The following is a 13,627-nucleotide window of genomic DNA, read 5'->3' as shown; positions in this document are numbered from 1 at the left end:
CAAGACAGTTGCAAGCTGAGAGGAATAAGGCATGTTCAGACTTGCCTGCTGCTGAGAGAAGGAAAACCAATCAGGTTCCAGCAGGTGACCAATCCGTGAGTCATCACAGGTTCGCGGGCTGTACGAATTCAGTACTGTATTGTGAGAGTTGGAGTAAAGACCTATTTCTTGTAGCTCGCTGTGTTGCCTATTTCTTTACGCGGGAGACTGTAGTCTCCCACAGTATCATCTGCAAACTTCTTAATCATACTTCCTACATTCAAGTCCAAATCATTGATATATGCCACAAAAAGCAAAGGACCCAGTACTGAGCCCTGCGGAACCCCATTGGAAACAGTTTCCAGTCACAAAAACACCCTGCGACCTTTACCCTTTGTTTCCTGCCTCTGAGCCAATTTTGGATCCAACTTGCCACTTTGCCTTGGATCCCATGGGCTTTTACTTTTGTGACCAGTGTCAAAAGCTTTGCTAAAATCAATATAGACTACATCAAACGCACTCCCCTCATCGACCCTCCTTGTTACCTCCTCATAAAATTCAATCAAGTTAGTCAGACACGACCTTCCCTTAACAAATCCATGCTGACTGTCCCTGATTAATCCGTGTCTTTCTAAATGTCCCTCAGAAACTTTTCCAATAATTTTCCCACCACCGAGGTTAGGCTGACTGGCCTGTAATTACTCAGTCTATCCCTTTCTCCCTTTTTACACAACGGTCCCACGTTAGCAGTCCTCCAGTCCTCTGGCACCACACCTGCAGCCAGAGAGGATTGGAAAATTATGGTCAGAGCCTCTGCTATTTCCTCTCTTACTTCTCTTAACAGTCTGTGATACATTTCATCTGGGCCAGGGGATATATCCACTTTCAAAGATGTTAAACCCCTTAATACTTCCTCTTTCACTATGTTTATTTCATCTAATATTTCACACTCGTCCTCCCTGATTGCGATGTCTGCATCGTCCCTCTCTTTTGTGAAAACAGACGCAAAGTATTCATTAAGATCCATACTCATGTCTTCCACTTCCACACACAGGTTACCTTTATAGTCCCTAATAGGCTCCACTCTTACTTTAGTTATCCTCTTGCTCTTAATGTATTTATAAAACATCTTTGGGTTTTCCTTGTCAATATTTTTTCATGCCCTGTCTTTGCTTTTCTTCTTCGAAATAGTGCCACAGGATCTTTTACATCCACCTGAGAGAGCAGACAGGGCCTCGGTTTAATGTCTGCTCCAAAAATCGGCACCTCCGACAGTGCCGCACTCCCTCAGCACTGCACTGAAGTGTCAGCCTAGATTTTTGTGCTCAAGTCTCTGGAGTGGGACGTGAACCCACAATTTTCTGACTCAGAGGCGAGAGTGCTACCAACTGAGTCACTGGCTGACACTAAAGAACAAGTAGTTCTGACGACAGGTCATCGACCTGAAACATTAACTCTGTTTCTCTCTCCACAAATGCTGCCTGACCTGCTGAGTATTTCCAGCATTTTCTGTTTTTATTAAAGAAACGAGGGAGTGACTGCTGAGAGGAAGAATGTTGGGTCGTCCTGCGCATGCACACCTCCCTGGCGGCTGAGGTGAAACACCGACTCGCCCCCACCTGAGCCGCGCACATGTACCAGATGTTGCGGCTCCGCATGCGTGCCCAGTGTTCCAACCGCGGGGTTTTGTGCGCTGAGCATGCGCATTGTGGACCGATCGGGATGGGCGATTGTGGAGCAGGAGGGAGAGCGCGAGGGCCATGAGCACATGCGCGGGACTCAGAGTCAACAGAGCGCTTTCTGGAGTGCTGGGGCTTGTGGGTATTACAGCCGCCATTACTGCTGATCCTTTCAACCAACCTGTGCAGCAGCTGTGGCCTGAAAATCAGCTTCACTGCCCCTGGGCTGGGTAAGGGGAATATGAGACAACATTCTCCCTCTTACTCCTTTCTAAACTCATTTTACAGGGTTATAGAAGTGGAGCAGTTACAGGCGGGAAGCTCAGACCAAACATCACGTCAAAATCTGACAGAGTTGCTCGATTCATCAGGACCTAAATATCATCGGCCTTTGCACATGGAAGGAGAAAGCAGCGATCGCAGCGATGACAAACCGCACACGTGTTCGGTGTGTGGACGCGGATTCAGCCGATCGCCTGACCTGGCGAGACACAGGCACCATCACACCGGGGAGAAACTGGGTAAAGGTGGGGACGGTGGGAATGGATTCAGTTCCCCGTCTGCGTTGGAAGTTCAACGGCGCAGTCACACCAGGGACAGTCCGTTCACCTGCTCCGTGTGTGGAAAGGGATTTGTTTATCCATCCCACCTGCTGAGACACCAGCTTGTTCACACTGGGGAGAGGCTGTTTAACTGTTCTGACTGTGGGAAGTGCTTTAAATGCTCCAGAGATCTGAAGCAACACCAGCTTGTTCACACTGATGAGAGGCCGTTTACCTGTTCTGACTGTGGAAAGAGATTTAAATGCTCTGGGATCTGAAGCAACACCAGCTTGCTCACACTGATGAGAGGCCATTTACATGTTCTGACTGTGGTAAGAGCTTTAAAAGCTCCGGGTTTCTGACCACACACAAGCGAGCTCACACCGGGGAGAGGCCGTTTACCTGCTACGTGTGTGGGAAGGGATTCACTCTGTCATCCACCCTGCTGACACACCAGCTTGTTCACACTGATGAGAGAGCCTTTAAATGTTCTGACTGTGGGAAGAGCTTTAAAGGCTTCAATGAGCTGAAGCAACACCAGCGAGTTCACACTGGAGAGAGACCATTCACCTGCTCCGTGTGTGGGAAGGGATTTTCTTGGTCACCCAACCTTTTGGCACACGAGCGGGTTCACACTGGGGAGAGGCCGTTCATCTGCACTGTGTGTGGGAAGGGATTCACTCAGGCACCCCATCTGCAGACACACCAGCTTGTTCACACCGATGAGAGACTGTTTAAATGTTCTGACTGTGGGAAGAGCTTTAACAGATCCCAGGAGCTGAAGCAACACCAGCCAGCTCACACTGGAGAGAGAAGATCCCCTTGCTCCATGTGTGGGGAGGGATGCTCACAGTCATTCAACCTGCTGACACATCAGCTTCTTCACACTGGGGAGACATTGTTTAAATGTTCTGACTGTGGGAAGAGCTTTAAAAGCTCTGGGCAGTTGAAGAGACACCAGCGAGTTCACACTGGGGAGAGACCGTTCACCTGCTCCGTGTGTGGGAAGGGATTCACTGAGTCATCCAACCTCCTGTCACACCAGCTTGTTCACACTGACGAGAGACCATTTAAATGTTCTGACTGTGGGAAGAGCTTTAAAAGCTCTAAGAGTCTTAAGGGACACCAACGTCTTCACACTGATCATAGAATCTAACAGCACAGAAGGAGGTGATTTGGCCCATCGTGTCTGTGCCGGCTCTTTGAAAGAGCTGTCCAATTTAGTCCCACACCCCAGTTTATTGAGACTATCCATCCAGCTGCCTCTGCCACTTCCCTTCCTTCCCCTAGCCCACTGGGCCAAACTTCCTCTAAGGATCCCCCCTGCCCTAGCCCTGAACTCGCATCTTTCTCCAGTTTCTCTCTGATCTCCCCTCATGACCTCTCCGCACTCATCTTGTCCATGAGACCCACTTCCTGCTCCCTCGACTCTATTCCCACCAAACTGCTGACCACACAATTTCCTTTTCTGGCTCCACGTTAGCTGACATTGTTAACAGTTCTCTCTCCTCAGGTACTGTCCCCCTCTCACTCAAATCTGCCATCATCACCCCTCTCCCTAAAAAAAAAACCATCCTTGCAAACTACCGCCCCATCTCCAACCTCCCTTTCCTCTCCAAAATCCTTGAACGTGTTGTCGCTTCCCAAATCCCGCAATTCCATGTTTTAACCCCTCCAATCAGGTTTCCACCCCTGCCAAAGTACTGAAACGGCGCTCATCGAAGTCACAAATGACATTCTTTGTCACTTAAAAAGGTAAACTCTCCTTCTTGGCTTGTCTGCAGCCTTCGACACAGTTGACCACGCCATCCTTCTCCAGCTGGGTGGGACTGCACTCACCTGGTTCCATAATCGTAGCCAAAAGATCACCTGCAATGGATTCTCTTCCCGCTCCCGCACTGTTACCTCTGGTGTCCCCCAAGGATCTATGCTTGGCCCCCTCCTATTCCTCATCTACATGCTTCCCCTTGGCGACATCATCCAAAAACACAGCGTCAGTTTCCACATGTACGCTGACGACACCCAGCTCGACCTCACCACCACTTCTCTTGACCCCACGGTCTCTAAATTGTCAGACTGCTTGTCCGACATCCAGTTCTGGATGAGCAGAAATTTTCTCCAATTAAATATTAGGAAGACCGAAGCCATTGTTTTCGGTCCCCAACTCAAACTCCGTTCACTAGCCACTGACTCCATCCCTATCCCTAACATCTGTCTGAGGCTGAACCACACTGTTCGCAACCTTGGTGTCATATTTGACCCTGAAATGAGCTTCCGACCACATATCCACGGCATAACTAAGACTGGCTCTTTCCACTTCCGTAACATCGCCCGTCTCCGCCCTTGCCTCAGCTCATCCACTGCTGAAACCCTCATCCAAACCTTTGTTAACTCTAGACTTGACTATTCCAACTCACTCCTGGCTGGCCTCCCACATTCCACCCTATGTAAACTTGAGGTCATCCAAAACTCGGCTGTCCGTGTCCTAACTCGCACTAAGTCCCGTTCACCCATCACCCCGTGCTCGCTGACCTACACTGGCTCCCAGTTAAGCAACGCCTCGATTTCAAAATTCTCATCCTTGTTTTCAAATCCCTCCATGGCCTCGCCCCTCCCTATCTTTGTAATCTCCTTCAACCCCACAACCCCCCGAGATGTCTCCTCTAATTCTGCCCTCTTGAGCATCCCTGATTATAATCGCTCAAACATTGGTGGCCGTGCCTTCTGTTGCCTGGGCCCTAAACTCTGGAATTCCCTGCCTAAACCTCTCTGCCTCACTACCTCTCTTTCCTCCTTTAAAACCCTCTTTAAAACTTTGACCAAGCTTTTGGTCACCTACCCTCATTTCTCCTTATGTGGCTCGGTGTCAAATTTTTTGTCTTATACTCCTGTGAAGCGCCTTGGGATGTTTTACTACATTAAAGGCGCTATATAAATACAAGTTGTTGTTGTTATCCCCACAACATAAGAACATAAGAAATAGGAGCAGGAATAGGCCATGGCCCCTTGAGCCTGCTCCGCCATTCAATAAGATCATGGCTGATCTTGGGCTCAAAGCCATTTCCCAGCCTTCTCCCCATAATCCTCCACTCCCTTATCTTGCAAACATCTGTCTATGTCCACCTTAAATGTATTTAATGACCCAGCCTCCACAGCTCCTGGGGCAGAGAATTCCACAGATTTATGTCCCTCTGAGAGAAGAAATTCCTCCTCATCTCAGTTCTAAAAGGGCGACCCATTATTCTGAAACTATGCCCCCAAGTTCTAGATTTCCCCACGAAAGGAAACATCTTCTCTGCATCTACCCTGTCGAGCCCCCTCAGTATCTTATATGTTTCAATAAGATCACCTCTCATTCTTCTGAATTCCAATGAGTATAGGCCCAACCTGCTCAACCTTTCTTCATAAGTCAACCCCCTCATCTCAGGAATTAACCTAGTGAATCATCTCTGAACTGCCTCCAATGCAAGTATATCCTTCCTTAAATAAGGAGACCAAAACTGTACGCAGTACTCCAGGTGTGGTCTCACCAATACCCTGTACAGTTGTAGCAGGATTTCCCTGCTTTTATACTCCAGCCCCCTTGCAATAAAGGCCAACGTTCCATTTGCCTTTTTGATTACTTGCTGTACCTGCATGCTAACTTTTTGTGTTTCATGCACAAGGACCCTCAGGTCCCTCTGAATTGTAGCATTTTGTAATCTCTCTCATTTAAATAATAATTTGCTTTTTTATTTTTCCTGCCAAAGTGGATAACCTCACACTTTCCCACATTATACTCCATCTGCCAAAATGTTTGCCCACTCACTTAGCCTGTCTCTATCCCTTTGCAGATTCTTTGAGTCCTCTGCACAACTTGCTTTCCCACCCATCTTTGTATCATCTGCAAACTTGGCTACATTACATTCGGTCCCTTCATCCAAGTCATTAATATAGATTGTAAATAGTTGAGGCCCCAGCACCGATCCCTGTGGCACCCCCTAGTTACCGTTTGCCAACTGGAAAATGACCCATTTATCCCAACTCTCTGCTTTCTGTTAGTTAGCCAATTCTCTACCCATGCTAATATATTACCCCCAACTCTGTGAGCTCTTATCTTATGCAATAACCTTTTATGTGGCACCTTATCGAATGCCTTCTGGAAATCCAAATACACCACATCCACTGGCTCACCCTTATCCACCCTGCTCGTTACATCCTCAAAGAACTCCAGCAAATTTGTTAAACATGATTTCCCTTTCATAAAACCATGCTGACTCTGCTTGACTGCATTATGATTTTTCAAATGCCCTGCTACTGCTTCCTAATGAAGGACTCCAGCATTTTTCCAACGACAGATGTTAGGCTAACTGGTCCATGAACATTTACATGAACGATTTGGACTTGGGAATCAGAAGTATAATTTCAAAATTTGCAGATGCCACGAAATTGGGGGATGTAGTTAATACTGAGGAAGACTGCAATAGCATCCTTGTGGAATTATTCAGTTGTGTTCAGTAAATAGCAGCATCTTTTAATTTGCTTTGACTGATCACATCACTATATAGTTATGTGAAAAACAAAAATCATTAACAGCTCCCAATTTCAGAATTAGATACATAGAAAAATAGGAGCAGGAGTAGGCCATTCAGCCCTTCGAGTTTGTCAAACACGATTTCCCTTTCATAAATCCATGTTGACTCTGTATAATCCTGTTAATATTTTCTAAGTGTCCTGTTATCACATCCTTTTAATAGACTAGCATTTTCCCTACTACTGATGTTAGGCTAACCGGTCTGCAGTTCCCTGTTTTCTCTCTCCCTCCTTTTTTAAATGTAAGAAGTCACACGACACCAGGTTATAGTCCAACAGCTTTATTTGAAATCACAAGCTTTCGGAGCGCTGCTCCTTCTTCAGGTGAAGTGGAGAAATGCATAAAGACACAGCTTATATAGTCAGAGAAGCATGTCAGATGTTTACAGGTAACCTTTCCAACTGCCATTTATCACACCTCGGCAGAGAGATAATCACAGCAGTCAAAGGTGTGAATGGTGTCCAAACAGGTCAGTCAGGGAAACATTACATCAAAGAACAATGAGGTGGGGTCACAAGGGGTCAAATATTGCAGATGCTGGGGTCTGTATGAAAAACAAAAAAGCAGACAAAAAACATTTTTTTTGGCTGGAAATCACAGCAGGTCCGGCCGCATCTGTGTAGAGAGAACAAGCCAATGTCGACTCGAGTCTGGATGACCCTGCATCAGGTGGGGTTACATGTAGCGTGACATGAACCCAAGATCTCGGTTAAGGCCGTCCTCATGGGTGCGGAACTTGGCTATCAGTTTCTGCTCGACGATTTTGCGTTGTCGTGTGTCTCGAAGGCCACCTTGGAGAATGCTTACCCGAAGATCGGAGGCTGAATGTCCTTGACTGCTGAAGTGTTCCCCGACTGGGAGGGAACACTCCTGCCTGGTGATTGTTGCGCGGTGTCCATTCATCCGTTGTCGCAGTGTTTGCATGGTCTCGCCGATGTACCATGCTCCGGGGCATCCTTTCCTGCAACGTATGAGGTAGACAACGTTGGCCGAGTCACATGAGTATGTACCATGTACCTGGTGGGTGGTGTCCTCACGTGTGATGATGGTATCTGTGTTGATGATCTGGCATGTCTTGCAGAGGTTGCTGTGGCAGGGTTGTGTGGTGTCGTGGTCGCTGTTCTCCTGAAAGCTGGGTAATTTGCTGCGAACGATGGTCTGTTTGAGGTTAGGCGGCTGTTTGAAAGCGAATAGTGGAGGCGTGGGGATGGCCTTAGCGAGGTGTTCGTCACCATCGATGACATGTTGAAGGCTGCGAAGAACATGGCGTAGTTTCTCCGCTCCGGGGAAGTACTGGACGACGAAGGGTACTCTGTTGGTTGTGTCCCGTGTTTGTCTTCTGAGGAGGTCTGTGCGATTTTTCGCTGTGGCCCGTCGGAACTGTTGATCGACGAGTCGAGCGTCATATCCCGTTCTTACAAGGGCGTCTTTCAGTGTCTGTAGGTGTCCATCGCGTTCCTCCTCGTCTGAGCAGATCCTGTGTATTCGCAGGGCTTGTCCATAGGGGATGGCTTCTTTAACGTGGTTAGGGTGGAAGCTGGAGAAGTGAAGCATCGTGAGGTTGTCCGTGGGCTTGCGGTAGAGTGAAGTGCTGAGGTGTCTGTCTTTGATGGAGATTCGTGTGTCCAGGAATGAGACTGATTCTGAGGAGTAGTCCATGGTGAGTTTGATGATGGGATGGAACTTGTTGATGTTATCGTGTAGTCTTTTCAGTGATTCTTCGCCGTGGGTCCATAGGAAGAAAATGTCGTCGATGTATCTGGTGTATAGCATTGGTTGGAGATCCTGTGCAGCGAAGAAGTCTTGCTCGAACTTGTGCATGAAAATGTTTGCGTATTGGGGTGCGAATTTGGTCCCCATGGCTGTTCCGTGTGTTTGGGTAAAGAACTGGTTGTCGAAGGTGAAGACATTGTGGTCAAGGATGAAGCGGATGAGTTGTAGGATGGCGTCTGGAGATTGGCTGTTGTTGGTGTTGAGTACTGAGGCTGTCGCAGCGATGCCGTCATCGTGGGGGATACTGGTGTAGAGTGCCGAGACGTCCATCGTGGCGAGGAGTGTTCCTGGTTCAACTGGTCCGTGGGTGCTGAGCTTCTGTAAGAAGTCTGTAGTGTCGCGACAGAAGCTGGGGGTTCCCTGTATGATGGGTTTCAGGATGCCCTCGACATATCCAGAGAGGTTCTCACACAGGGTTCCGTTGCCTGATGCGATAGGACGTCCAGGTGTGTTGGCTTTGTGTATCTTTGGGAGGCAGTAGAAGTCTCCCACGCGGGGAGTACGTGGGATGAGAGCATGTAGGATGCTTTGAAGGTCTGGATCGAAGGTTTTGATCAGTCTGTTGAGTTGGCGGGTGTGTTCTTTGGTCGGATCTGCGGGTAACTGTCTGTAGTGTTCCTGGTTGTCCAGTTGTCGGTATACTTCTTTGCAATAGTCCGTTCTGTTCTGTATGACGATGGCACCTCCTTTGTCTGCTGGTTTGATGACGATGTTGCGGTTGGTCTTGAGAGCGTGGATGGCATTGTGTTGTGCTCGGGTGACATTCTGGACTGTCTTGTGAGTGCGGCTGATGAATCTGGCGTTGATGCATCTCCTGACAGCTTGAGCATACATGTCAAGCTTAGGGCAGCGACCCTCCGGAGGGGTCCAATTTGACTCTTTCTTCTTCGGTTGCTGCACTGCGGATCCCTCTGTCTGCTGTTCCGGATCATTGATTGTCTCATTGGGTTCGCTGCTGACATCTTGGGATTGTAGGATTGAAGAATTCCCGGAGCCTCATTCTCCTGATGAATTCCTCTGTGTCTGCTGCGAGACCGATGGGGTCCATTTTGGTGGTGGGGCAGAAATTGAGCCCTCGGCTGAGAACTTCAATTTCGTCTGGTTGAAGGGTGTGGTCGGACAGGTTGACGATGGATTTCCCTGTGGTTTCAACCGTGGTACCGGGGGAGGCTTGGTTGCTGCTGCTGGTGATGCCAAGTTTCTCAAGCTTCCTGTTCTTGGTGTGCATGTAGGTAGCGTAGTTCCGTTGCCTTGTTTGTTTGGCGGTGTCTCGTAGCTGGTCTGCTGCGTCCTGAGCACAGGCTGAGAACATGGACTCCATCTCGGTTTCGAGGTTGCGGCATCTGCTGTAGAGCTTGTGTACGAGATGGTTGAGGAGTGTGCGAGAGGTACGACGGCAGAGGCTCTCAGTGTAGTCTGTGTTGTAGGTCGACTTGAGTGGGTTAGTGATCTGTCGTCCTTTCGGGATCTTGTCTGCTTTCTTGCATCTCTGTAGAAACTTGATGTCTGTGTCGATATGCGCGATCTTCTTGGAGATCCTCTCCACTTTGAGCCGGCAGTTTGTGGTGTCGATAGTAGCCATGGTGTGGAGATGCCGGAGTTGGACTGGGGTGGACAAAAATGTAAGAAGTCACACGACACCAGGTTATAGTCCAACAGCTTTATTTGAAATCACAAGCTTTCGGAGCGCTGCTCCTTCTTCAGGTGAAGTGGAGAAATGCATAAAGACACAGCTTATATAGTCAGAGAATCATGTCAGATGTTTACAGGTAACCTTTCCAACTGCCATTTATCACACCTCGGCAGAGAGATAATCACAGCAGTCAAAGGTGTGAATGGTGTCCAAACAGGTCAGTCAGGGAAACATTACATCAAAGAACAATGAGGTGGGGTCACAAGGGGCCAAATATTGCAGATGCTGGGGTCTGTATGAAAAACAAAAAAAGACAAAAAACATTTTTTTTGGCTGGAAATCACAGCAGGTCCGGCCGCATCTGTGTAGAGAGAACAAGCCAATGTCAACTCGAGTCTGGATGACCCTGCATCAGGTGGGGTTACATGTAGCGTGACATGAACCCAAGATCTCAGTTAAGGCCGTCCTCATGGGTGCGGAACTTGGCTATCAGTTTCTGCTCGACGATTTTGCGTTGTCGTGTGTCTCGAAGGCCACCTTGGAGAATGCTTACCCGAAGATTGGAGGCTGAATGTCCTTGACTGCTGAAGTGTTCCCCGACTGGGAGGGAACACTCCTGCCTGGTGATTGTTGCGCGGTGTCCATTCATCCGTTGTCGCAGTGTCTGCATGGTCTCGCCGATGTACCATGCTCCGGGGCATCCTTTCCTGCAACGTATGAGGTAGACAACGTTGGCCGAGTCACATGAGTATGTACCATGTACCTGGTGGGTGGTGTCCTCACGTGTGATGATGGTATCTGTGTTGATGATCTGGCATGTCTTGCAGAGGTTGCTGTGGCAGGGTTGTGTGGTGTCGTGGTCGCTGTTCTCCTGAAAGCTGGGTAATTTGCTGCGAACGATGGTCTGTTTGAGGTTAGGCGGCTGTTTAAATAGCGGGTTTACATTTGCCACCCTCCAACCTACAGGAACTGTTCCATAATCTATAGAATTTTGGAAGATGACAACCAATGCATCCACTATTTCCATGGCTACCTCTTTTAGTACTTTGGGATGCAGATTATCAGGCCCTGGGGATTTATCGGCTTTTAGTCCCATTAATTTCTCCAGCACTATTTTTTTACTAATACTAATTTCCTTTAATTCCTCCTTCTCGTTAGACCCTTGGTTCCCCAGCATTTCTGGGAAGTTATTTGTGTCCTCTTCCATGAAGACAGAACCAAGGTATTTGTTTAATTGATCTGCCATTTCCTCGTTCCCCATTATCAATTCTCCCATTTCTGACTGTAAGGGACCTACATTTGTCTTCACTAATCTTTTTCTTGTCAGATTCAAACTCAACTCCTTCCAAGTACAATCTAACACTTCAAAAATGTAATGGATGTAGGTGAGATATTAGGACTAACACAATAGCAAAATATTGCAGATGCTGGAAATCTGAAATAACAACAGAAAATGCATCGAGGAGAGAGAAACAGAGTGAACGTTTTGAGTCAGAGACCCTTCGTCAGACCTGGAAAAGGTTAGAAAAGACAGATTTTTAAGCAGGGGTAGGGAGGAAAGAACAAAGGGAAGGTCTGTGATAGGATGGAAGGCCGGCGAGATTGACTGACAAAAGGGAGGATGGTGCGAGGCAAAAGGAGGGGTAATGGGACAAGTTAAGAAACAAAAGATGGCTCTAGATGAGGTGTGAATGATGATGGCATCATCCTTAACAGCTACCAGGTGAGAAAATGAGAAAAACATTTAAAAAATACAAAGAAATACAGGGGTCGAGGTTCTAGTCTGAAATTGTTGAACTCGATGTTGAGTCCAGAAGGCTGTAAAGTGCCTAATAGAAAGATGAGGTGCTGTTCCTCGAGCTTCCGTTGAGCTTCATTGGAACAGTGTAAGAGGCCGAGGAGAGGTCAGAGTGGGAGTGGAGGGAAGAATTAAAGTGACAGGCGACCGGAAGCTTGGGGTCCCCCTTATCGACTGAACGGAGATGTTCCGCAAAGCGGTCACCCAATCTGCATTTGGTCTCCCCAATGTAGAGGAGACTGTAGTGTATGTACCTTTAAGAGAGAACTACTTTTACAGCTCCTGTATACTGTAGTACCGGCAGTGACCACACCTGTATATAAGCCTTGAGCATGCCTCTGTACTGCCAGTCTTGAGACTACCCTACTCCAGTAAACACCTGTTGATTGTTAAGTTACAGCCTCCGTGTAGTTATTGGAAAACATCATACTCTAAGAATCATGGATTCAACAGTGGCGACGAGATCGATTCAAATCTACCTGCAACTCTGCATTTCCCTTCAAGGATTCGCTCTGGGAGGGCGGTGGAAGAAAGTCGAGGCAAGAAGCACGGGCGTCGACCACGAGCAACCGCCCAGTCGTCTGGCAGAGAGTGAACATCGCAGGGGAGGCTGTTGAGAGCTGGGCTTGGTTCCCCAGCCACGACGATCCAGCAACAGACTGGCAACAGGTACAGCGCAGACCCTTCCCGGACAGCGGCGGCTGGAGCTGACCGACGGCAGAGAAAAAGCCGAGCAGCGTCGACGGGGTAAGAGAGAGGGTGAAGCGCACAGGGCGCAGCCGGGGGTTGAAAACCGAGCGGCGTCGAGGAAAAAAACAAAACAGAGAGAGAGAGAGGGTAAAGCAGCAGCCGGGTTCAGGACCGAGCGGCGGAGACGGGAAAGGCACACAGGAGAACATGCAGAGCACAGTCAGGGCTCAAGGGCTGAACAGCATCCATGGGGAGAAGAAGGGAGAGCGCGGGAGATGCCATTGAACCGCGGAGAAGAAGGGAGAGCACGGGAGACGCCATTTTTAGAAGCCGCAGCGGAGAAGAAGGGCGAGCGCGGGAAGAAAGGAAAGCGCGGGAGACGCCATTTTGTGCCAGCGGAGAAGAAGGGAGAGCGTGGGAGACGCCATTTTTGACAGTTAAATCACACCCAGGGATGCCGAAGAGTGGCAGTATCTTTGCGTTCGACAATGAAGTCGAAGATTGGGCGACATATGTGGAACGCATTGAGGTGTACTGGAGGGTGAATGAAGTGCCAGATGCTAGGAAAGCACTGGTTTTGTTAAATTCCATGGGTGCAAAAACCTATGGCTTACTGCGAAACCTAATAACCCCAGAGAAGCCCGTGGATAAGAATTTCGAAAGCAAAGTGGAAATCCTACAGGACCACTTAAACCCCACACCGCTGCTGATAGCAGAAAGATTTAAGTTCCACAAAAGGAACCAGCATAAAGACGAAAGTAATGCTGAGTACTTAACGGAACTGCGCAAGCTATCAAAACACTGCCAGTTTGGAGTGGGACTAGCAGATACGTTAAGGGACAAGTTTGTGTGTGGGCTTCAAAGTGAAGGAACCCAGAAACGGCTTCTATCAGAAAAGGATCTTACGCTGGACAAGGCTTTCAGCATGGCAGTATCACATGAAGCAGCTGCAAGGGGCGC

General features: G+C 48.4%; 1 protein-coding gene across 1 annotated transcript; it reads left to right on the top strand.

The window, feature by feature from the left end:
* The first annotated feature begins 2,055 nt into the window (after window positions 1-2,055).
* Window positions 2,056-3,356, top strand: LOC147119284 (uncharacterized). The gene is made up of 2 exons (XM_085984946.1): window positions 2,056-2,342; window positions 2,510-3,356. The coding sequence occupies exons 1-2, from the start codon at window positions 2,056-2,058 to the stop codon at window positions 3,354-3,356; spliced, it is 1,134 nt and encodes a 377-aa protein (XP_085841072.1).
* The last annotated feature ends 10,271 nt before the right edge of the window (window positions 3,357-13,627 follow it).

Source organism: Somniosus microcephalus, chromosome 4 (genome assembly GCF_052327205.1).
Source record: "Somniosus microcephalus isolate GS21.2 chromosome 4, FLI_Smic_1.0, whole genome shotgun sequence".
In the NCBI taxonomy this organism is placed as follows: domain Eukaryota; kingdom Metazoa; phylum Chordata; class Chondrichthyes; order Squaliformes; family Somniosidae; genus Somniosus; species Somniosus microcephalus.
The sequence above is the reverse complement of the archived record's forward strand: the minus strand, read 5'-3'. Positions and strand labels throughout refer to the sequence as shown.